The sequence below is a fragment of the Rhinoraja longicauda genome, chromosome 5 (genome assembly GCF_053455715.1).
Source record: "Rhinoraja longicauda isolate Sanriku21f chromosome 5, sRhiLon1.1, whole genome shotgun sequence".
Lineage (NCBI taxonomy): Eukaryota > Metazoa > Chordata > Chondrichthyes > Rajiformes > Arhynchobatidae > Rhinoraja > Rhinoraja longicauda.
The window spans coordinates 14,374,632-14,399,807 of NC_135957.1; the positions used below are offsets into that span (position 1 = coordinate 14,374,632).

The 25,176-nt window shown below is 50.9% G+C and overlaps 1 protein-coding gene across 1 annotated transcript in view; it reads left to right on the forward strand.

Moving 5' to 3' along the window:
• The window catches only part of LOC144593843 (calpain-2 catalytic subunit-like), a 61,345-nt gene that overhangs the window by 19,783 nt on the left and 16,386 nt on the right, over window positions 1–25,176 (forward strand). The window contains exons 3-10 of the mRNA XM_078399961.1: window positions 14,031–14,373; window positions 17,577–17,646; window positions 18,637–18,755; window positions 20,783–20,919; window positions 21,291–21,465; window positions 22,221–22,292; window positions 22,576–22,664; window positions 24,188–24,262. Coding sequence (XP_078256087.1) covers window positions 14,031–14,373; window positions 17,577–17,646; window positions 18,637–18,755; window positions 20,783–20,919; window positions 21,291–21,465; window positions 22,221–22,292; window positions 22,576–22,664; window positions 24,188–24,262 — 1,080 coding nt within the window. The remainder of the gene's footprint in view (window positions 1–14,030; window positions 14,374–17,576; window positions 17,647–18,636; window positions 18,756–20,782; window positions 20,920–21,290; window positions 21,466–22,220; window positions 22,293–22,575; window positions 22,665–24,187; window positions 24,263–25,176) is intronic.

Below are 25,176 nucleotides of genomic sequence, written 5' to 3' on the forward strand. Positions count from 1 at the left end.
TCTATCTATCTATCTATCTATCTATCTATCTATCTATCTATTCTATCTATCTATCTATCTATCTATCTATCTATCTATCTATCTATCTATCTATCTATCTATCTATCTATCTATCTATCTATCTATCTATCTATCTATCTATCTATCTATCTATCTATCTATCTATCTATCTATCTATCTATCTATCTATCTATCTATCTATCTATCTATCTATCTATCTATCTATCTATTCTATCTATCTATCTATCTATCTATCTATCTATCTATCTATCTATCTATCTATCTATCTATCTATCTATCTATCTATCTATCTATCTATCTATCTATCTATCTATCTATCTATATCTATCTATCTAATCTATCTATCTATCTATCTATCTATCCTATCTATCTATCTATCTTCTATCTATCTATCTATCTATCTATCTATCTATCTATCTATCTATCTATCTATCTATCTATCTATCTATCTATCTATCTATCTATCTATCTATCTATCTATCTATCTAATCTATCTATCTATCTATCTATCTATCTATCTATCTATCTATCTATCTATCTATCTATCTATCTATCTATCTATCTATCTATCTATCTATCTATCTATCTATCTATCTATCTATCTATCTATCTATCCTCAGATCTTGAATATATATATATATATTCCACTGATGTCGGCTGAATACGGCAATTCCGGCAAAACGGTGGAACCGTAGCGCCACGATTTTTGTACCGCCTTAATCAGCATGCGGTTCGCTGCTGGAAAATGATATTTTTATTTAATTCGGACGCATATTTTTTAAGTTACAGAGGTTTAAAAGTGCTGCCCCCCTGATTTATCGAAGTTTTGACAGAAGGGGGGCGCTGCGGTGCGGATTTATTCTTCATTGTGATGTCACAATGCCCCTGTGAGATGAACTCGAGCAGACCCCCCTTCCCACCCCCCCCGTGGTATTCAGCGTGTGACGTCACAATGCCCCTGTGCCTCTCCCCTCCCCCTTCCCCCCTCCCCCTCCCCTACCTCCCCCTCCCTCCCCCTCCCCCTTTCCCCCTCCCCCTCTCCCCCTTACACCCTCCCTCCCCCTCTCCTCCCCTCTCTCCCCCTCCCTCCCTCCCCACTCTCCTCTCCTCCCTACCTCATCCCTCCCTCCCTCCCTCCCTCCCTTCCCCGCAGCGCTGACCGCCGGGAAGTGTAGTCGCCGTCGCTCTCCCGCTTCTGCTCTATAGATAAGATTAATTTCTTTTTCAACAAAGAATGCTGTTTATTTTAAAGTAAAATAGACACCTCTCCTCTCTCCCCCCCTCTCCTCTCCTCTCTCCCCCCCTCTCCTCTCCTCTCCCCCCTCTCCTCTCCCCTCTCCCTCTCCTCTCCCCCTCTCCCTCTCCTCTCCCCCCTCTCCTCTCCCCCTCCACTCTTTCCTCTCCCTCTCCTCTCCCCTCCCCCCCTCTCCTCTCCCCCCTCCTCTCCCCCCTCCTCACCCCCTCCTCCCCCCCCTCCTCCTCTCCCCCCCTCCTCCTCTCCCCCTCCCCCCCTCCCCCCCTCCTCCCCCCCCCTCCTCTCCCCCCCTCCTCTCCCCCTCCTCCTCTCCCGAAGTGGAAGTGTAGTCGCCGTCGCCTCTCCCGCTGTTTGATTTCATTTATAACAAAGACATTTATTTAAAAATGAGGAATGTGATTTTCATTAAGTTTGATTTTATTTATTTAAAAAAAGCTGCTGCTCTATAGATAAGTTTATTTCCTTTTCAACAAAGAACGCTGTTTATTTTAAAGTAAAAACGCGGTTTTTTTCATTGGGTTTCACCCTCCCTGTTAGCGCCCGATTGGTTGGGTCTTTACGTGGGGTACAGTGATTGGCTCCACCATCCCTGTTAGCGCCCGATTGGCTGGGTCTGTACGTGGGGTGCAGTGATTGGCTCCACCCTCCCTGTTAGCGCCCGATTGGCTGGGGTCTCTACGTGGGGTGCAGTGATTGGCTCCAACCTCACACTCGATGTGGGTGGAGCAGTTGATTTGAACTGACACCAACTGCCGTAACCAACAGTCCACCGTGCTGCTGCTGGTTGAGGACAGGCTCCAGCATCGCTCAGGAGGGCAGTTTAATTGAAATACAGAAAGAATATTTATAGATAAGTTTCTTATCATTTCCAACAGAAAAATGACATTTATTTTAAACGGTACGAGATTTCCATTGCATTTAATTTTATTAAAAAAAAAAAGATAAAAGACAGAGATTTCATAGATAAGTTTACTTTCTTTTTTAACAAAAGAACATTTATTTCACATAAGTTTAATTTCATTTACAACAAAGACATAAGCTGCTGCTCTATAGATAACTTTAATTTCTTTTTCAACAAAGAATGCTGTTTATTTAAAGTAAAATAGACCCCTCTCCTCTCTCCCCCCCTCTCCTCTCCTCTCCCCTCTCCTCTCCCCCTCTCCTCTCCCCCCTCTCCTCTCCCCCTCTCCTCTCCCCCTCTCCTCTCCCCCTCTCCTCTCCCTCCCCTCTCCTCTCCCCCTCTCCTCTCCCCCCTCTCCTCTCCCCCCTCTCCTCTCCCCCTCCCCTCTCTCCTCTCCCCTCTCCTCTCCCCCCTCTCCTCTCCCCCCTCTCCTCTCCCCCCTCTCCTCTCCCCCTCCTCCTCTCCCCCCCTCCTCCCCCCCTCCTCCTCTCCCCCCCTCCTCCCCCCCCTCCTGCCCCTCCCCCCCCTCCTCTCCCCCCCTCCTCTCCCCGAAGCGGAAGTGTAGTCGCCGTCGCCTCTCCCGCTGTTTGATTTCATTTATAACAAAGACATTTATTTTAAATGAGGAATGTGATTTTCATTAAGTTTGATTTTATTTATTTTTAAAAAGCTGCTGCTCTATAGATAAGTTTATTTCCTTTTCAACAAAGAACTTATTTTAAAGTAAAAACGCGGTTTTTTTCATTGGGTTTCACCCTCCCTGTTAGCGCCCCGATTGGTTGGGTCTTTACGTGGTACCTCCCCTCCTCCCTCCACACCTCCCTCCCTCCCCCTTCCCTCCCTCCCCTCCTCCCGGTTACAATGGAAACCCTACGAGGACGGGCCCAACGGGGAAAGAGGGGTACTGGGAAAAGGGGAGTTCCCCCATCCTCCCCCCTTCCCCCTCCCTCCCCCTCCCTCCACCTCCCCCCTTCCCCCCCTTCCCCCTTCCCCCCTCCCCTCCCCCCCTTTCCCTCCCCTCCTCCCTCCCACACCTCCCTCCTCCCTCCCTCCCCCTCCCTCCCCGCCTCCCGGTTACAATGGAAACCCTACGAGGACGGCACAACGGGGAAAGAGGGGTACTGGGAAAAAAAGGTGGTCCCCCTCCTCCCCCCTCCACCCCTACCCCCTTCCCTCCCCTCTCCCTCCCCTTTCCCCCTCTCCTTCCACTCCCCTCCCCCCTCCCTCCCCCTCCGCTCCTCCCTCCACTCCTCCCTCCCTCCCCCCTCCCTCCCCGCCTCCCGGTTACAATGGAAACCCTACAAGGACGGGCACAACGGGGAAAGAGGGGTACTGGGAAAAGGGGAGGTCCTCCTCCCTCCCCCCCTTCCCTCCCCCCTTCCCCCCTCCCCCCTTCCCCCCTCCCCTCCCTCCCCTCCCTTCCCCCTCCCCTCCCCCCTACCCCCCTCCCTCCCTCTCCCTCCCCCTCCCCTCCCCTCCCCCCTCCCATCCCACAACGGGGAAAGAGGGGTACTGGGAAAACAGGTGGTCCCCCTCCCCCCTCCCTCCCCCCTCCCTCCCCGCCTCCCGGTTACAATGGAAACCCTACGAGGACGGGCCCAACGGGCCCACTTTGTCTAGTCTATCTATCTATCTATCTTCTATCTATCTATCTATCTATCTATCTATATAATACTAAAACTCTGCGGTCCAACATTCCGTATGTATGTATGTATATGTGTATGTACGGAAGATTACTTACAAACCCTACTCCTCCTAGACGTACACCAAAGCGCTACGATTTTTGTACCGCCGTATTCACCATTAACCTGGGCAACTATTGTAAGTACTTTTCGTTCAAATTGAAGCTACCTTTTTAAAGCTAGAGAGATATTAAAGTTTAAATTTTTCATTTCTAACCCTTTTCTTCAAGGGGCTACATTTGTTTTCAAAAGTTTCCAGAAAAGGATTTAGTTTTCAGCAAGGATTTAGTTTTCAGCTTGTGACGGCTACATTGTTTCGAAAAGCTTCCAAGAAGTCTTTTTTGTTATTGCAAGTCAAGTCAAGTCAAGTCAAGTCAAGTCAGTTTTATTTGTATAGCACATTTAAAAACAACCCACGTTGACCAAAGTACTGCACATCTGAATAGGAAAAAAACAAACAAACATCTGATTAGGGAAAAAAAAAAGAATGAAGGCTATAGTGGTCACTTGACATACACAGATCAGGAGGACGGGCCCAACGGGCACACTTGGAGAGTAAGAGTGGGGCTGGGGGAGGAGAGAATGGGGGGGTGTGGGGACGGGCCCAACGGGCCCTCTTTTCCGGGCCCAACGGGCACACTTGGAGAGTAAGAGTGGGGCTGGGGGAGTGAGAATGGGGGGTGTGGGGACGGGCCCAACGGGCCCTCTTTTCTAGTATAATACTAAAACTCTGCGGTCCAACATTCCGTATGTATGTATGTATATGTGTATGTACGGAAGATTACTTACAAACCCTACTCTCCTAGACGGTACACCAAAGCGCCTACGATTTTTGTACCGCCGTATTCACCATTAACCTGGGCAAACTATTGTAAGTACTTTCGTTCAAATTGAAGCTACCTTTTTAAAGCTAGAGAGATATTAAAGTTTAAAATTTTCATTTCTAACCCTTTTCTTCAAGGGGCTACATTTGTTTCCAAAAGTTTACAGAAAAGGATTAGTTTTCAGCAAGGATTTAGTTTTCAGCTTGTGACGGCGGCTACATTGTTTCGAAAAGCTTCCAAGAAGTCTTTTTTGTTATTGCAAGTCAAGTCAAGTCAAGTCAAGTCACTTTTATTTGTATAGCACATTTAAAAACAACCACGTTGACCAAGTACTGCACATCTGATTAGGAAAAAAACCCAAAACATCTGATTAGGAAAAAAAAAAAAAAAAAGAAGGCTATAGTGGTCACTTGACATACACAGATCAGGAGGACAGAGTAAGAGTGGGGCTGGGGGAGGAGAGAATGGGGGGTGTGGGGACGGGCCCAACGGGCCCTCCCCAACGGGCACACTTGGAGAGTAAGAGTGGGGCTGGGGGAGGAGAGAATGGGGGGTGTGGGGACGGGCCCAACGGGCCCTCTTTTCCGGGCCCAACGGGCACACTTGGAGAGTAAGAGTGGGGCTGGGGGGAGTGAGAATGGGGGGTGTGGGGACGGGGCACCAACGGGCCCTCTTTTCTAGTATACTATTAAAACTCAGATCTTGTGTATATTTTTGAGAATGACTGAACCGTACGTAACATCGATTGCGGAAAAAGGCTGACCGTAGCGCGACGGTTTTCGCACCGCCTCAATCGCCAATCTCGCGCTCGCTCGGCCGTGATATTTTCATTTACTTTGGTCGCGTGATTTTTAAGTTACAGAGGTTTTAAAGCGCTGCCCCCCCCCCTTTTCAGGGGGGCGCTGCAGTGCAGATTTGGTCTTCAGCTTGTGACGGCTACATTGTTTCGAACATTGTTTCGAAAGTTTCCAGGATTGTTTTAAAGTGCTGTTTTTTGTTATTGCAAGTCAAGTCAAGTCAAGTCAAGTCAAGTCAAGTCAATTATATTTGTATAGCACATTTAAAAACAACCCACGTTGACCAAAGTGCTGCACATCTGATTAGGAAATATAGTGGTCACTTGACATACACAGATCAGGAGGACGGGCCCAACGGGTAAGAGTGGGGCTGGGGGAGGAGAGAATGGGGGGTGTGGGGACGGGGCCCAAACGGGCCCGCTTTGAACGGGCACACTTGTTCTAGTCTATCTATCTATATACTATTAAAACTCAGATCTTGTGTATATTTTTGAGAATGACCTGAACCGTACGTAACATCGATTGCGGAAAAAAGGCGGACCGTAGCGCGACGGTTTTCGCACCGCCTCAATCGCCGATCTCGCGCTCGCTCGGCCGTGATATTTTCATTTACTTTGGTCGCGTGATTTTTAAGTTACAGAGGTTTTAAAGCGCTGCCCCCCCCCCCCCTTTTCAGGGGGGCGCTGCAGTGCAGATTTGGTCTTCAGCTTGTGACGGCTACATTGTTTCCAACATTGTTTCGAAAGTTTCCAGGATTGTTTTAAAGTGCTGTTTTTTGTTATTGCAAGTCAAGTCAAGTCAAGTCAAGTCAAGTCAAGTCAATTATATTTGTATAGCACATTTAAAAACAACCCACGTTGACCAAAGTGCTGCACATCTGATTAGGAAATATAGTGGTCACTTGACATACACAGATCAGGAGGACGGGCCCAACGGGTAAGAGTGGGGCTGGGGGAGGAGAGAATGGGGGGTGTGGGGACGGGCCCAACGGGCCCGCTTTGAACGGGCACACTTGTTCTAGTCTATATACTATTAAAACTCAGATCTTGTGTATATTTTTGAGAATGACCTGAACCGTACGTAACATCGATTGCGGAAAAAAGGCGGACCGTAGCGCGACGATTTTCGCACCGCCTCAATCGCCAATCTCGCGCTCGCTCGGCCGTGATATTTTCATTTACTTTGGTCGCGTGATTTTTAACTTACAGAGGTTTTAAAGTGCTGCCCCCCCCTTTTCAGGGGGGCGCTGCAGTGCAGATTTGGTCTTCAGCTTGTGACGGCTACATTGTTTCCAACATTGTTTCGAAAAGTTTCCAGGATTGTTTTAAAGTGCTGTTTTTTGTTATTGCAAGTCAAGTCAAGTCAAGTCAAGTCAATTATATTTGTATAGCACAAAGTTTCCAGGATTGTTTTAAAGTGCTGTTTTTTGTTATTGCAAGTCAAGTCAAGTCAAGTCAAGTCAAGTCAAGTCAAGTCAATTATATTTGTATAGCACATTTAAAAACAACCCACGTTGACCAAAGTGCTGCACATCTGATTAGGAAAAAAAAAAGAAGGAAGTTATAGTGGTCACTTGACATACACAGATCAGGAGGACGGGCCCAACGGGTAAGAGTGGGGCTGGGGGAGGAGAGAATGGGGGGTGTGGGGACGGGCCCAACGGGCCCGCTTTGAACGGGCACACTTGTTCTACTATAATACTAAAACTCAGATCTTGTGTATATTTTTGAGAATGACCTGAACCGTACGTAACATCGATTGCGGAAAAAAGGCGAACCGTAGCGCGACGATTTTCGCACCGCCTCAATCGCCAATCTCGCGCTCGCTCGGCCGTGATATTTTCATTTACTTTGGTCGCGTGATTTTTAAGTTACAGAGGTTTTAAAGCGCTGCCCCCCCCCTTTTCAGGGGGGCGCTGCAGTGCAGATTTGGTCTTCAGCTTGTGACGGCTACATTGTTTCGAACATTGTTTCGAAAGTTTCCAGGATTGTTTTAAAGTGCTGTTTTTTGTTATTGCAAGTCAAGTCAAGTCAAGTCAATTATATTTGTATAGCACATTTAAAAACAACCCACGTTGACCAAAGTGCTGCACATCTGATTAGGAAATATAGTGGTCACTTGACATACACAGATCAGGAGGACGGGCCCAACGGGTAAGAGTGGGGCTGGGGGAGGAGAGAATGGGGGGTGTGGGGACGGGCCCAACGGGCCCGCTTTGAACGGGCACACTTGTTCTAGTCTATATACTAAAACTCTCGTTTGTTATCTTGTTTGTGACTGAACTTCAGCCAAAACGGTAAACAATAGCGCGACAATTTTAGGCTCACCTTACTCACCATTGTCACTTTAGTGATAATGCAAGTCGTTTTATTGAAATCGGTGTTATATTTTTAAAGTTATTCACATTTTAAAGTTTAAAAGGAGGTGAGGTGGAGGGGGGAGGGGAGGAGGGAGGAAGGAAGGAGGGGGAAGTGGGGGAGAAGGGAGAGGGGAAGGGGGGTTGAGGGGAGGGGGAGGACGAGGACAGGGTGCTGCACCAATGCAGGAGAGGTTTGGGCCCAACGGGTCCACTTGGACTAGTAAGTATATAAAATAATGAGAGGCAAAGAAAGAAAGACACAAAAGTGCTGGAGTAACTCCGCGGGCAAGGCAACATCTCGAGAACATGGATAGGTGATGTTTTGGGTCATGACCCTTCTTCAATGATTGTGGTGGGGATGGGAGAAAGCTGGAAGAGATGTGAGGGCAGGACAAAGTCTGGCGAGTGATAGGTGGATATAGGCGAGGAGGGGGGCAGTGTTTTGCTAGACCGATCGTTGGACAAAGGCCAGAGATGCACTCAATGTCTTTTTTTATAAACCAGCATCTGCAGTTCCTTGTAACTCTTCTTTACTGCTGCAATGGGAGGCATAGATAGGGTGGACAGTAAGAACCTTCTTCCCAGGATGGAAATGTCAAATATTAGAGGCAGAGCTTTAAGGTGAGAGGGGCAAAGTCTAATGAAGAAGTGTGGGGCAAGTATTTTTTACATGGAAAGAATTGGGATCCCGGAACGTGCTGCCAAGATGTTTAAGAGGCTTTTGGATGGACACATGCATATGCGAGGAATGGAAGGATATGGATCCTATGCAGGTAGGTAAGATTGGGGCGGCACAGTGGCGCACAAGTAGAGTTGGTGTCTTACAGCGCCAGAGACCCGGGTTTGATCCTGACCTCGGGTGTTGGCTGTACGGAGTTTGTACGTTCTTTCTGTGATCGCGTGGGTGTTCTCCGTCACATCCCAAAGACGTACAGGTTTGTAGGTTAATTGGCTTCTGTAAATTGGGCCTGGTGTGTAGGATAGAACTATACGGGGTGATCGCTGGGCTCTAAAGTCCATTTTGTCTTGGCATCATGTTTGGCATGGACATTGTGGACTGAAGGGTCGGTTCCTGTGCTATACTGTTCTATGTTCAGTGTACACCACCCACTGAAGACGTCAGTTCCCCATCCAGGCTATTCTGAGCCTGTTGCAACTTCTTGACACCAAGAAGAACCGGGACAACAGGTGCACCATCACCTCCACATCCTCCACAATTCACACACCCAGGAACGTACTTGTCCCGAGCGAGAACAGACATGCCATGTAATCATGGATTATTATCCAATCTGATTGCCTGCTTTGTTTTTCTGCTTTTCCCCCAAGGCAGGTGGATGTATCAGAAAACTTGATATGTCTCCAACTCTTGCAAAGCTCCACAGATGCACCGTAGAAAGCAGACTGTCGGGTTGGTTGCATCACAGCCTGGTTTGGCAACAGCTCTGCCCAACAACACAAGAAATTGCAGAGTTGTGGATGTAGCCCAGTCCATCACACAGACCAGACTCCCCACCATTGACTCCATCTACACTTCACACTGCCTCAGGAAAGCAACCGACATAATCAATGATTTGTCCCACCCCGCTCATTCCTTCTTCTCCCTGCTCCCATTGGCAGAAAGTACAGAAGCTTGTAAGTGCGCACCACCAGACTTAGGAACAGCTTCTTCCACTCTGTTATCAGGCTTCTAAATGGTCCTTCCATAAGCTAGGGTACTGTCCTGATCTCCCAACCTACTGCAATGCAGACATTGGCTTCTTCCCTGTAACTCTAACACTATATTCTGCACTCTGGTATTTTTCTCTTTGCACTACCTGTTGAACTTGTGTATGATTTGATTGTACTCGTGCAGAGTGTGATTTGACTGGATAACATGCAATCAAAGGTTTTCACTTTATCTCGGTACACGTGACAATAATAAATCAAACCAAATTGAGAGAGGCAGAGAGAGTGCATGAGGTGAGAGTGGCAGCGAACATAAAGAGGATGCAACAATAGACGGCAGCAAATGACAGCACGGTGGCACAGCTGGTAGACCCGCTGCCTCACACCTTGAGACCCAGGTTCGATCCTGACCTCGGGTGCTGTTTGTGTGGAGTTTGCACATTCTCCCTGTGACCGCGTGGATTTATTCCAGGAGCTCCAGTTTCCTTCCAGATTCCAAATACTTGCGAGTTTATCGATTAATTGGCCTTTATAAATTGCCCCCTTGTGTGTAGGGAGTGGATGAGAAAGTGGGATTACGTAGACCTCGTGTGAACGTGTAATGGCTGGTTGGTGTGGGCTCTGTGGGCTGAAGGGGCTGTTTTCTATGCTGTATCTCTGAACTAAACTAAATAGGCACATAAAGGCAGGGGCTGTGACAGGGGGGGGGGGGGGGGGGAGGGGCAGGGTGCAGCCAAGCAAAGATCACCACAGGAATCCGCGCACAAAGATTAGTTTAGTTTATTGTCATGTGTACCGAGGTACAGTGAAAAACTTTTGTTGTGTGCCAACCAGTCAGTGGGAAGATTATACATGATTACAATCAAGCCATCCATAGTGTACAGATACAATACAGATACGGAGCAGGGTGAGGAGCGGGGTGAGGAGCGGGGTGAGGAGCGGGGTGAGGAGCGGGGTGAGGAGCGGGGTGAGGAGCGGGGTGAGGAGCGGGGTGAGGAGCGGGGTGAGGAGCGGGGTGAGGAGCGGGGTGAGGAGCGGGGTGAGGAGCAGGGTGAGGAGCAGGGTGAGGAGACGTGGGTGTGAGCCAGCACTCTCCATCAGAATTCACCACAGATGTCAATGCTGCTGGAGTCTGGTGTGGAGTGTTTGCTGGGATATGGGGAGAAAGCAGGAACAGGGTACTGATTCTGGATAAACAGCCATGATCATATTGAATGGCGATGCTGGCTCGAAGGGCTGAATGGCCTTACTTTCTATGTTTCTAAACCAGAGAGGGCTTACAGGAAAGCCTAGCTTCCATCAGGTGGAGAAGTCACGTGGTCCAAATGGCATGGATCCCAGGTAGGGCAGGGAAGAGTTCAGCCCCAGTCCTTCAGAGACTGGCATTTTGAGAGACTTTTCAATAGGCACATGGATAGGCAGGGAATGGAGGGATATGGATCACGTGCAGGCAGAAAGGATTAATTTAACTTGGCATCATGTTCCATCTAAATTGCTTTTCATCCCATTGTCTGAAATCACATGTCAAGCTTGTCATGCCTTTCCTTATTGAATGCCTTTTGGAAAACCATACAAAGTCACAGAGTCACACCACATGGAAACAGGCCCTTCAGCCCAACCCATCCATGCTGACCAAGATACCCTATTTAACCATTTAACCGAGTTCCACCTGCCCTCGTCTGGCCCAAATCCCTATAAACCTTTCCTATTGACGTTCTGTCCAAATGTCTTAAATATTGTGATATGATCTGCCTCAACTTCCTCCTCTGTCAGCTCAATCCATGTATCCACCTCCCTTTTTTAATAAAAACTAGACCAGGTGGACCCGTTTGACCCAAACCTGCATTGGTGCAGCACCCTTTCCTCACGCCCCCCCATTGTCACCCACCTCCCCCTTCCCCACCCTCTCCCTCTTCTCCCCCCTACCCTATCCCCCCACTTTCCCCTCCCCCTCAGCCCCCCCTTATCCTCCCTACCTCTCCCCCTCCCCTCGCTGCCTCCCCCCTCCCTCCCTTGGAGATAGATTTAAACATTTAAATGTGAATAACGTAAAAAATATAACCCCGATTTCAATGAAACTTCTTCCATTAGCACCAGAGGGACGGCGGTGAGTAAGGTGGGCCTAGCGTTGTCACGCTATCATGTACCATTTGGCTGTAGTTCAGGAACAAACAAACAAGAGTTTTGGTATATAGATTGTCCCTCAGGATCCTATGAAATCTTTCCCCTCTCACCTTAAACCAATGTCCTCTAGTTCTTGATTCTCCTACTCCTTCTCCTAGACTGTGTATTCACCCTATCTATCCCCCTCAAGATTTTATACACCTCTATTAGGTGTATAAAATCAGCATCCTGCGCTCCAAGGAATAAAGTCTTAGCCTGTCCAACCTCTCCCCGTAGGTCAGGCCATCAAGTCCTGGCAACATCCTCGTAAATCTTCTCTGCACTCTTTCCAGCTTAAATATATATTTCCTGTCAACTACACTTATTTCAACACTATGTCACAACATTAATTTCTCTTTAGGGCGTGGTTCGCCTTTAACAAATACATGGTAACATTCCCACGTCAATCAACCTGATGATTAAAATGAACAGTATGAGCTGATTGTTACAACACAAAGCCAGAGGCCATTCAGTCCAAGGGGTCCATGTTGGCTCCCAGTAGTGCAATCCCATTGCCCTCTCGTTAGTCCCCCCCTAACCTTACCACTTTTTCTCACCCCCAGCCCCGCCAATTCCTCTTTGATTCCTTCTGCCGTTGCTAAAGTGCAACTTACAGCACCCAAGTAGCCCACAGGCAAGTCCCTGAGACTTGGGAGGAAACTGAACAGCCACATGGCCTGGAGGGAACGTGCAAACTCTGCACCCACAGCTCCAGTGGTTCAGGACAGATCCAGATTTAACTTGGTGTCATTTTCGGCATGGACATTGTGGGCTGAGAGCCTATTCCTGTTCAATTCTATGTTCTAAATTGAGTGCAGTGCAGAGTAAGGTTGTCTTTTGGAAGCAGAGGAGTGTGGAGTTGATGTCTCTGGACGTCATTCCAAGGGCAGGTTATCTTGATACTTGGGTTGGTTGTTGTAGGATACATTCTCCACACCTGCAGATGGTGAAACCTGTTGATCCTGTGGAGAGTGAGAAATAGAGTGTGGATAAGGAGGCAGGCTGGTGTTTCTCTTGAGATTACACCTTCAGTGTAATTCAGTGGCACATGTGAGGGCGGCCAGGTGGCGTAGTGCAGTACCAGAGACCCGGGTTTGATCCTGACTATGGGTGCTGTCTGTACGGAGTTTGTACGTTCTCCCTGTGACCTGCGGGGTTTTCTCCATGATCTTCTGTTTCCCCCCACACTCCAAAAACTTACAGGTTATTTGGCTTGGTTAAATTGTTCCTTACATGTAGGATAGTGTAAGTGTGCAGTGATCGCTGGTCGGTGCGGACTTGGTGGGCCGAAGAGCCTGTTTCCACGTTGTATCTCTAAACTAATGTAACTAGGTACAGTGAAATGCTTTGTTCTGCATGCAACCCATAAAATCACACAGCAGACCTCGCGTCGACAGAACACAAATGTCGCCACATTTCTGGCGCCGACAAAGTTACAAACGTTCACCGAACAGTCCTATCTTCTGCCTGCCGCCCGCTTGTGGCAGCAGCCCCGCCACTAGGTACCCCCCTTTGGTCCAGGGCCCTCCTCGCTCGCTCTCCCAAGGAGCAACTCAGCAGGTCAGGCAGCATCTCTGGAGGACATCGGAAGGTGATGTTCTGGGTCGGGACCCTTCTTCCGATCCAACCTGAAACATCGCTTTTCCATTCCCTCCACAAATGCCTCCTGACCCGCTGAGTTCCTCCAGCACTTTGTGGTTTTTTCCCTCTAGATTCCAGCATTTGTGTCTTCAGAGAGTGGGGCAAAGGGTGTCACAGGGAACATCGATACACAGTGAGGAAGGAGGAGAGAGAGTGAGAGGGAGGGACAGTGAGAGGGAGGGACAGTGAGAGGGGGGAGAGGGAGGGGGGGGGGACGGGGGGGAGGGAGAGGGGGGGAGAGAGAGGGTGGGAAGGAGGGAGGGAGGGAGAGTGAAAGTGAGAGGGAGTGAAAGTGGGAGGGAGAGAGAAAGTGGGAGGGAGTGAAAGTGGGAGAGAGAGGGTGAAAGTGGGAGAGAGTGATAGGGAGTGAGTGGGAGAGAGAGAGAGGGAAAGTGGGAGGGAGAGGGAGTGAGTGAAAGTGGGAGAGAGTGATAGGGAGTGAGTGGGAGAGAGAGAGAGGGAGTGAGTGGGAGAGAGAGAGAGGGAGTGAGAGGGAGTGAAAGTGGGAGGGAGAGGGAGTGAGTGAAATTGGGAGAGAGTGATAGGGAGTGTGGGAGAGAGAGAGAGGGAGTGAGAGGGAGTGAAAGTGGGAGGGAGAGAGAGAGGGAGTGGATGTGGGAGAGTGGGCGGGTTCGGGCGGGTTCAGGCGGGTTAAGGCGGAGGTGCGGACTTGCCGCTGTAGGTGCAGTCTCTGCCCGCAGTTGGGATCTGCTTGCCGGCAGACTGTGCCGCTGGGACGCTGCCCAGGCGGAGCGGGGGATGGAGGTCGGGGCAGTGGGAAGCCGGCAGGGAGCGGTGGGCAGCGGGCAGGGGGCGGTGGGCAGCGGGCAGGGGGCGGTGGGCAGCGGGCAGGGGGCGGTGGGCAGCGGGCAGGGGGCGGTGGGCAGCGGGCAGGGGGCAGTGGGAAGCCGGCAGTACCCGCGGCCGTTCCGGGGTCAGCGGCACGGCGCTCTGCGGCGGGACTGCCTGCGGGCTGGACGGCTCTTCGACGACCCGCTCTTTCCTGCCGGCGGAGCGGTGCTGGGGGACGTCGCGGTGCCCGTGGCTCAGTGGAGGCGGCCTCATGTGAGTGAGGGGGCAGAGGGGAGGGGAGGGGAGGGGAGGGGGCAGAGCCGGGCAGCAGCGACCCGGGCAGCAGCGACCCGGGCAGCAGGCGGAGGGAGGGGGACCAGCGACCCGGGCGGAGGGAGGGTTGAGAGAGTCTTTAGACTTGAAACTTTAGAGACACAGCGCGGAAACAGGACCTTCGCCCCACCGAGTCCACGCCGACTAGCGATCCCCGCACATTTACACTACCCTGCAGATTCAATGCCCACAATGGTTGGGACAAAGACCCATCATTTATTTATTTGCCTCTGTACTCCACAATTTAAGATTTGTAATAGAAAAAAAATCACATGTAGTTAAAGTGCACCTTGTCAGATTTTATTAAAGGCCATTTTTATACATTTTGGTTTCACCATGTTGAAATTACAGCAGTGTTTATACATAGTCCCCCCATTTCAGGGCACCATAATGTTTGGGACACAGCAATGTCATGTAAATGAAAGTAATCATGTTTAGTATTTTGTTGCATATCCTTTCCATGCAATGACTGCTTAAAGTCTGCGATTCATGGACATCACCAGTTGCTGGGTGTCTTCTCTGGCGATGCTCTGCCAGGCCTGTATTGCAACCATCTTTAGCTTATGCTTGTTTTGGTGGCGAGTCCCCTTCAGTTTTCTTATCAGCATATAAAAGGCATGTTTAATTGGGTTTAGATCGGGTGATTGACGGCCATTCAAGAATTTACCATTTTTTGGCTTTGAAAAACTCCTTTGTTGCTTTAGCAGTATGATTGGGATCATTGTCTTGCTGTAGAATCAACCGCCGGCCAATGAGTTTTGAGGCATTTGTTTGAACTTGAGCAGATAGGATGTGTCTGTCCACTTCAGAATTTATTATGCTACCACCATCAGCAGTTATCAATGAAGATAAGTGAGCCAGTACCTTCAGCAGCCATACATGCCCAGACCATAATGCCCCCACCACCATGTTTCACAGATGAGGTGGTATGCTTTGGATCTTGGGCAGTTCCTTTTCTCCTCCATACTTTGCTCTTGCCATCACTCTGATATAAGTTTATCTTCATCTCATCTGTCCACAAGACCTTTTTCCAGAACTGTAGTTGCTCTTTTAAGTACTTCTTTGCAAACTGTAAACTGGCCATCCTATTTATGCGGCTAACCAGTGGTTTGCATCTTGCAGCGTAGCCTCTGTATTTCTGTTCGTGAAGTCTTCTGCGGACAGTGGTCATTGACAATTCCACACCTGACTCCTGAAGCGTGTTTCTGATCTGTCGGTCAGGAGTTTGGGAATTTTTCTTTATTATAGAGAGAATTCTTCTGTCATCAGCTGTGGAGGTCTTCCTTGGCCTGCCAGTCCCTTTGCGATTAGTAAGCTCACCAGTGCTCTCTTTCTTCTTAATGATGTTCCAAACAGTTGATTTTGGTAAGACTAAGGTTTGGCTGACGTCTCTAACAGTTTTATTCTTGTTTCTCAGTCCCATAATGGCTTCTTTGACTTTCATTGGCACAACTTTAGTCCTCATGTTGATAAACAGCAATAAAAGTTTCCAACGGTGATGGAAACACTACAGGAAAGACTAGGTGCTGAGAGCTCTCTTAAACCTGCATTAAGGATGCAATTAAACATACCTGAGCAATTACAAACGCCTGTGAAGCCATGTGTCCCAAACATTATGGTGCCCTGAAATGGGAGGGGAAGGGGAAGGGGAAGGGGGGTACTATGTTTAAACACAGCTGTAATTTCTACACGGTGTCACCAAACTGTATAAAAAATACCCTTTGATAAAATCTGACAATGTCCACTTTAACTACATGTGAATTTTTATATCACAAATCTCAAATTGTGGAGTACAGAGGCAAATAAATAAATGATGGGTCTTTTGTCCCAAACATTATGGAGGGCACTATACTCAGGACAATTTACTGAAGCCAATTAACCTGCAAACCTGCCAATCTTTGGAGTGCATGAGGAAACCGGAGATCTCGGAGAAAACTCACGCAGGTCACGGGGAGAACGTCCAAACTCTGCAGAGACTGCACCCACAGTCGGGATTGAACCCGGGTCTCTAGCGCTGTGAGGCGGCATCTCTCCCGCTGCGGCACCGTGCCGCCCCAAGGCAAGCCATCCATTGAGCCCGGGACAGACCATGCGGTAGAGTTGCTGGCTCACAGCGCTAGAGACGCGGGTTCAATCCCGACTGTGGGCGCCGTCTGTACGGAGTTTGTAGGTTCTCCCCGTGACCTGCCTGGGTCTCCGAGACCTCCGGATTCCTGCCACACTCCAAAGTCGGCAGGTTTGTATGTTACTTGGCTTGGTACAAGTGTACATTGTCCCTAGTGTGTGCGGGGATCGCTGGTCTGTGCAGACCCGGTCGGCCGAAAGGCCTGTTTCCGCGCTGTATCTCTAAACTAAACAGCCGGGGGAAGGGAAATGTGAGCCTGGGCCAGAGTCAGATAGCTGCTGGAGCCCGGGAGCCGACCCGACCCGACAGAGGGCACGGAGTTTGGAGGAGAATGGGGAACAGGGAGGGTGACCCAGGTGAGACCTGAGACACAACGGGGTGAGTGTGAGATCCGGCACTTGGAAACCCACCCGGGGGACAGGGTGTGAGCCTGGACCCGGGGGAGAGAGAGAGAGAGAGAGAGTCCGGAGACCCAAGGGGAGGCAAGGATAGAGTGACCGGGACCCGACACCCCTGGGAGACAGATCACACCCGGCGTCCAGGAGTGTATTAAACGGGAGGCGAGAGGGGAAGTGTTTAAAGGGGAGCGGGGGTGAGGATCGAACCAGGGGGTGTGGGGCAGTGAGTGCTCCCGGGGGACAGGGCAGATTGAGTTTTATTGCATCTCCTGGACTGAGGAGGGGGCGACGGGGAATGAACGTAAACAGAATTAGCGGTGACACGAGAGACTGCGGTGTTGGATGGATCTGTTCCCAGTGTCACCCAGTGGGTTGGGTTGTCAGGGACGGGATCAGCCACGCCCATGTCATACAGTGTGGAAACAAACTTCCCAACACCAGCCAACATGTCCCAGCAACACCAGCTAGCATTTGGTCCATATCCCTCCAAACCTGTCCCATCCATGTACTTGTCTAACTGTCTCTGAAACATCGGGATAGTCCCAGCCTCAACTACCGCCTCTGGCAGCTTGTTCCATACGTGCTTCACCCCAGCACCTGAAACTCTCCTCTCCTTCCAGGACATCCATGGCAACCCCCAGTTCTTCGTGGGAGGGGCCAGTCGCTTCGACGTGTGTCAAGGAAGCGTGGGTAAGTTGCAGTCATGTTGGGGAAGGAGCTGTGGATGTTCGTTCAAACCGGAGATGGATACAAAGTGCTGGAGTAACTCAGCAGGTCAGGCAGCATCTCTGGAGAACAGGAATAGGTGACATTTCCAAATCAAAAGATAGAGAGGTCTTCTCTATCTTTCAGTCTGAGGAAGGTATCCAAGACATCACCTATTCCTTTTATCCAGAGATGCTGCTTGACCCGTGGAGTTACTCCACGGGTTTGGTCAGGCCGCGTTTGGAGTATTGTGTGTGGTCCTGGTCACCACATTACAGGGTGGATGTGACGGCTTTGGAGAGGATGCAGAGGAGGTTTATCAGAATGCTGCCTGGATTAGGGGGTATTAACTACAGGGAGAGGTTGGACAGTCCTGAATTGTTATCTCTGGAATGCTAGAGGTTGAGAGGAGACCTGTAGAAGTAGATAAAAGTATGAGGAACATAGATAGAGTAGACAGTAAGAACCTTTTTCCCAGATGGAAATGTCAAATACTAGAGGGTATCGCTTTAAGGTGAGAGGGACAGAGTTTAAAGGAGATGTGCGGACATTGTAGGGGGTGGGGGTGGAGGTGCCGCAGAGGTGTGGGGTGGGAATGAGGGGGTGGGGGAGGACCGAGGGGGTGAGGTGAAGGAAGTGGGTTGGGGTGAGGGGAGCGAGGTGGGATGGGGGGAGCAAGGTGTGGTGGTGGGGGGCGAGGTGTGGTGGTGGGGGGCGAGGTGGGGTGGGGGGAGCAAGGTGTGGTGATGGGGGGTGGGGTGGGGGGAGCGAGGTGGGGTGGTGGGGGGCGAGGTGGGGTGGGCAGAGCAAGGTGTGGTGGTGGGGGGTGGGGTGGGGGGAGCAAGGTGTGGTGGGGGAGCAAGGTGTGGTGGGGGGCAAGGTGGGGTGGGGTGGGGAAGGGGATAGAGTAGAGGGAGGGAGATCCTAGCGAGCAGCGGATGGTACTGACTGCCGTCCACCCTTCCTCCTCCCCAGGGGACTGCTGGTTCCTGGCCGCTCTGGCCTCGCTGACTCTTCGCTGCGATCTCTTTGCGCACGTCGTGCCTCCGGACCAAGACTTTCAGCAGGATTACTGCGGGCTCTTCCACTTCCGGGTCAGTCATTGCGATCCAGGCACTTATCACTAGCTAGGGAGCAGTCCTGAGCTACCATATACCTCATTGGTGACCCTCAGACTATCTTAAATTGGACTTTGCTGGACTTTATCTTGCACTAAATGTTATTTCCTTTATCCTGTGTCTGTGGATGTTTGATTGTAATAATCACGTACTTTCTTTCTGCTAACTGGTTAGCACTCCACAAAAAGCTTTTCACTGGACCTTGGTACACGTGACAATAATAAACTAAACCAAACGAAACGTACATGTACAATCAAGCCATACACAAGTCCAACTGGTAGTGAAAAAAGAAAAATACCAGAGTTGAATGTAGCGTGCAGTTACAGAGAAACGGTCCAAGGCTCACAATGAGGAAGATATGACTCTGTTTGGCTTATGGAATGGCCATTCAGTAGTGTGATAACAGCAGGGAAGAAGCTGTTCCTGAGTCTGGTAGTGCGCGCTTTCAAGCTTCTGTATGTTTGCCCTACAGGAGAGGAGAGAAGAAGGCGTGTTGAGGTTTCTCTCCAAGGGCAGTGAATCTCTGGAATGCTGTGCCAGAGGGGGGTGGAGGCAGGATGCATTTAAAGTGGAGCCGGTTAAATATCTGAAAGATGCAGGAATGGAGGATACTGGGGAACTAGCGGAGAGGAGGAGGTGAGGCTGGCATCGCCTGGGGGTCTGTGTGTCCTACTCTTGCACTGTATCCCTGCGTTGTGTGACAGTGAGGGATATCTTGGTCTCCTGTTCCCACAGTTGCATGCAAGTGGCTGCTTTGGCAAATTAAGTTTACAGAAGGTTTGATATTTACTTTACAAGGCTGGATTTTTGTGAATATGACAAAAGGTGAATAGAGACCGGAGTTTGTTCCTTCACACTTTGTGACTAAGAATAGTTTGAATCCTTCATTACACACATGCTTTTGTGTTGAAGACAATCAGCAGGCGGATTCAATAAGCCGCTCACAGCCGGGCGGGCGGAATTAGCATCACGGTCAAAGGTGGAGACTTTGGTCCTGTTTTTAGGGAGAGGGTGATTTAGGAATGAGGCATGGTGATCCCTTGCTGTGACACTGGGAGCCTGATGGTGGGGAGCGCATGGGTCGGGCTGGCTCAGTTTATTGTCGTCTGCACGAGTACAGTGAGGTACAGGTACAATGAAAATCTTATTAGCAGCAGGTACATAGACTCAGACAACATACATAATATACATTATACATAACGTATAATTGTATATTAGTTCATTAGATACATAAATCACACACAAATTACATAAATCACACAAATTATACATAAATTATATACATTTTACATAAATTGCTGCATAAAGTACATCAATTCAACCTGTTTTCCATGAATTCTACATATCCTGTGTATACATTCTACATACATTGTACATGCATGTCATGCATTGCGTAAATTACACATAATGCTATGTAAATTACATGAGTTCTACATGCTGTAATTTACACAAAATTCAACTTAAATTATACATTCCACATAAGTCACACATGAATTCTACATAAATTGCATGTACATTTTATATAAATTACATAAAATTCAAATTATGCAAATTCTACATATATTACACATGAATTCTACACGACAGTAAAAGTAACGGCCCATATAGAACGCACAAGACATAAGTGTAAAACACAAGAAACGGGTCCATGAAAGCGCAGGAGATGGTTTGTCCACTGTCAGGGTAAAGGTAACAGCTGTTGGTGTTTGGGGATGTTCAAAGCTTTCAAATCTTTATCTTGTCTCTTTTAAATTTCAGTTTAGTTTATTATTGTCACGCGTACTGAGGTACAGTGGAAAGCTTTTTTGTCACATGCTATCCTGTCAGCGGAAAGACTGCACAAGGTTGTGTAGCTGCGATCATGTGTTCCCATGACACCATGAACATGTGTCGCGGTGAACATGTGACACCATGAACACGTTACACGATGAATACGTGACGCCATGACCGCGTGTTGCCGTGCCCTATGACCCAGTGACCCTGTGACCTCTGCTTCCCCACAGTTCTGGTACTATGGCGACTGGGTGGACGTTGTCGTGGACGATCGGCTGCCCACCGATGACGAGGGTCAGCTGATCTTCGTCCGGTCATGTGACAATAATGAGTTCTGGGTCTGCCTCCTGGAGAAAGCCTATGCCAAGTGAGGGGGGGATGGGGAGGGGGGGGCGGGGAGGTGGGATGGGCAGCGGAGGGGGGATTTGACAAGGAGGGGATGCAAAGGGGCCGTTCACGGGGAGTGGGTATGGAAGTGTGGCTGGGGGGGGAACACGTAGGGCGGGGAACGAGGATAGGGGCTTGAGGGACGGGGAAGGAGTGGAGAGAGGGCACACAGGGGGAGGGAGTTGGGGGCGCAACCGGAGAAAACCCACTCGGTCACGGGGAGAACGTGCAAGCTCCATACAGACAGCAACCGTAGCCAGGATTGAACCTGGATCTCTGGCGCAGTGAGACAGCAACTCTACCGCTGCGCCACCGTGCTGTACGTAGACTGATGTGTGTGTGTTTGTCCAGGCTATACGGCTCCTACGGGGACCTACACATGGGGCAGATGGCGGAGGCCATGGTGGACTTCACGGGGGGGGTGAAGAGGGAGATCCGGCTGGATAACCCCCCTCCGGACCTGTGGAGGACCCTGAGGAGAGCCATCACCCTCGGATCCTTCGTGGGCTGCAGCACTGCAGTGGTGGTACGTCTGGGGAGGGTGGGGGTGGGGGTGAGGGCCGGGGGAACTCCTAGAAGAGGAATGGAGGGGGGATTCGGGTGGGGGGTTCAGAGGAGGAGCAGTCGGTGGGGGGGGGGGCATTTAGGGAGAGGCGGTTCAGACTGGGAGGAGTGGAGGACGGAGGGGGAATGTCAGGGAAGGTGGTTCAGGGGGGGGGGGAGTGGTGAGGGCTTCAGGGAGGGAATGGAGGGTATTCAGGCCAGGAGGAGTGAAGGGAGGGGGGGAGGGGGTTCAGGCCGGGGACTGGGGGAGGAGGGTGTGGGGAGGAATTCATGGGTGTTCTGACTCCCCACCCTCAATCACTAATCACCAGGCTGTCTCGGAACTGCAAGATCCCACAAATGATGAACCCGATATTAGCCCAATATTAGCCCAATAAACCGGTGATTGTAACCTGGTAACCGGGCTCGGTTAACTGGCGAGGTTAACCCAGTACCGAGGTGTGGAGGTCGGGGGGGGGGCGGGGTTGAGCCGGTGACATTGACCCAGTAACGGGGTGCAGTGACCCGGTGATTTAATGAACGGGTAATGTTAACCCAGTAACCGGAGGTAACAAGCCGGTGAAACTAACCCGGTGACTAGGGCTGGTTAAACCAGTGATATCAACCTGGTGACCAGGGATGGTAATCGAGTGATCGAGGGTGGGGTGGGGGGGGGGGGGGGGGTGTGGCTCGGTGACTAATGCCTGTGTTGCTTCCCCCCCCCCCCCACCCTCCCAGAGTGACGGGGAGCGGCGCTTGGACAGCGGGCTGGTGATGACACACGCATACTCCCTGACTGCAGCCGAGGAGGTGAGACACCACGGGGCCGGGTGGGAGTTTGGAGCCAGTTGGGGGAGGGTGGATGGGAGGGTGGATGGGAGGGTGGGGGGAGGGTGGGGGGAGAGGTAGCAGACTGCAGTGCGGAGCTGGGGGGGGGGGGAGGGGAGTGAGCAGTTCGGAGTAAGTGGGATGGGGGGCTGGAAGGGGGGAGTTTTTGGGTGAGTGATGCCCGGCGTTGAGGGGGGAGAAGGTCAGGACCCCTCTCCCGCTGGTGACCAGAACCGTGTCTCTCCCTCTCTCTCCCCCGCACCAGGTGGAATGCCAGAACCAGGTGGAGGAGTTGGTGAGAGTGAGGAACCCCTGGGGCAATGATGTGGAGTGGAAGGGAGCCTGGAGCGACGGGTGAGCATGGCACTCGCGGTGCACATTTGTGGCCAGTGGCGACGGCACCGTGGCACCGGCAACATGCAGTATAGGTGTATCATCATTGTGGACGCGTGTGGCCAGTGGGGATGTCACTGTGGCAACGGCAACACACGGTCTTCATGTGTGACCAGTGTGGGTTGTTAACACGGTAGCACGGTCACACGATGTACGTGTGTGAGCAGTGGAGCCATCACCACGGCAACAGCAACATGCAGTGCACACGCTTGGGGACGTCACCACGGCACCAACAACACGTCGTACATGTGTGGGCGATGGGACAACATCGTGTCCACATACACACGCCTTCAGGACAGGAGGCAGCGTGGTGGAGACGGGGTGGGATGTGGGGAGCCTGGTCTGTGTGACAGCCACATTCACTGTGCTCACTGCAGGCCTGGGGCTCTGAAATAAAGGCAAGGAGAGCCACCAGGTCAGGCAGCGTCTGGGGAGCGAGAGAGAAGTGAGACCAACCTCATAGGACGATGCTGCCTAACGGGGCGGCACAATGACACAGCGGGTAGAGCTGCTGCCTTGCAGCGACACAGACCCCAGTCCCATCCCGACTACCGGCACTGTCTGCATGGAGTTCTGCCCCTAGGTTTCCTCCTGAGGCTCCAGCTCCCTCCCATGTCCCATCGACTTGCAGGGTCAGTGGGTTAATGGGTCACCAGGAATTGCCCCCTGTGTGTGGGTGAGGGGTAGAATCTGAGGGGAAGTGGTAGGAACATGGGGAGAATAAAATGGGTTAGAATGGGGTTATTGTCAGTGGGTGGTCGATGGTTGGCACAGATTTGATGGGCTGAAGGGCCTGCTACTGTGTTGTTTCTCTCTATGACTGTCAATCTAAATTCTCAGCAGGGGAAGGGATTTAAACTCATTACTGTTTTTTTTGTTTGATTAAAAGGATTGTCCCTGCCCCAAGGCCCAGTGAATGCAGGGCCACAGCTGGTAGAGCTGCTGCCTCATAGCACCCGAGACCCGGGTTTGATCCTGACCTCAGCTGCTGTCTGTGTGCAGAGTTTGCACATTCTCCCAGCGGCCAAGTGGGTTTCCTTTGGGTGCTCTGGTTCCCTCCTGCATCCCAAAGATGTGCGGGTTTGTAGGATAATTGGCCCTCAGTAAATTTGCCCCTCGTGTGTAGGGAGTGGATGAGAAAGTGGGACAACATAGAACTAGTGTGTATGGGTGATTGATTGCCGGTGTGCACTTGGTGGGTGTAAGGGCTTGTTTCCATGCTGTATCTCTACACTAAACCGTTGGAAAGAGTCAAACGTGGAAACTGGCCCTTCGGCCCACTTGCCCATGCTGACCAACATGTCCCATCTGCACTGATCGCACCTGCCTGCATTTGGCCCGTATCCCTCGAAACCTGACCTGCCCATGTACCTGTCTAAATGTCTCCTAAATGTGTGATAGTAGGTTAATGCATGTGGGAGGGGGTGGTGCTGGAGGGGCTCTGGGCACTTACACTGTTTCTCTCTGTCCCCCCCCCCCCATAGGTCGGCACAATGGGGCAGGATCAGCCCCAACACCAGACAGCGACTGCTCCTGCAGCAGGACGACGGGGAGTTTTGGTACGGACACCCTGCCAGTACCTTCTGTGGGACCCCCCCCCCTCCCAGGGCCATGAGTCACGGGACACAGCCCCCTTCCCCATTCACCGGGAATTGGGGGCACCACATGCAACACACCTCCCACCAGCATCACATGCCACACTCCTCCCACCAGCATCACATGCCACACACCTCCCACCAGCACCGCATGCAACACTCCTCCCACCAGCATCACATGCCACACACCTCCCACCAGCATCACATGCCACACACCTCCCACCAGCACCGCATGCCACACACATTCCCTCCAGCACCGCATGCAACACTCCTCCCACCAGCGCCCTCTTGGTGGTGTGTGCAGTCACCCCATTACTGGAAGGCCTCTCGCCTCCCTCTCCCCCGGTACATCCCTCCCCTCCATCTTCCCACCATTCCCCAACCCTCTCCACTACCTGTCCCTCCCCTCTACTCTCCCCACCTCTACTCTCCCCACCTCTACTCTCCCCTTCCCACCCTGCTCTCCTCCCCTTCCCGCCTCGTATCTCCCAGTCTCTCCCCACCTCCCCTCCAGTCCCTGTTCCTCCTCTCCCTGCCCTTCCCCTTCTCTCCCCTCCCTGATGGTGGAGGGAGGGTAGAGGGAGCATTGGAGGGAGGGGTAGGTGGAGGAAGGGGTGCTTTGGAGAGAGTGCAGAGGAGGTTTACCAGAACGATGCCTGGATTAGGTTTAGGTTTTGTTATTGTCACGTGTAACAATGTACAGTGATTAGTTTTGTTTTGCATGCCATCCAAACATATCAGATAATGCTATACATAAATACAATCGTCAAATTTATGTACAAGAGGTAGAGCAAAGGGGAAGATACAGAGTGAAGAGTATAGTTTTCAGCAGTGTAGCGCACCAGTTCCAGAGACACAGTCCAATGTCCACAATGGGA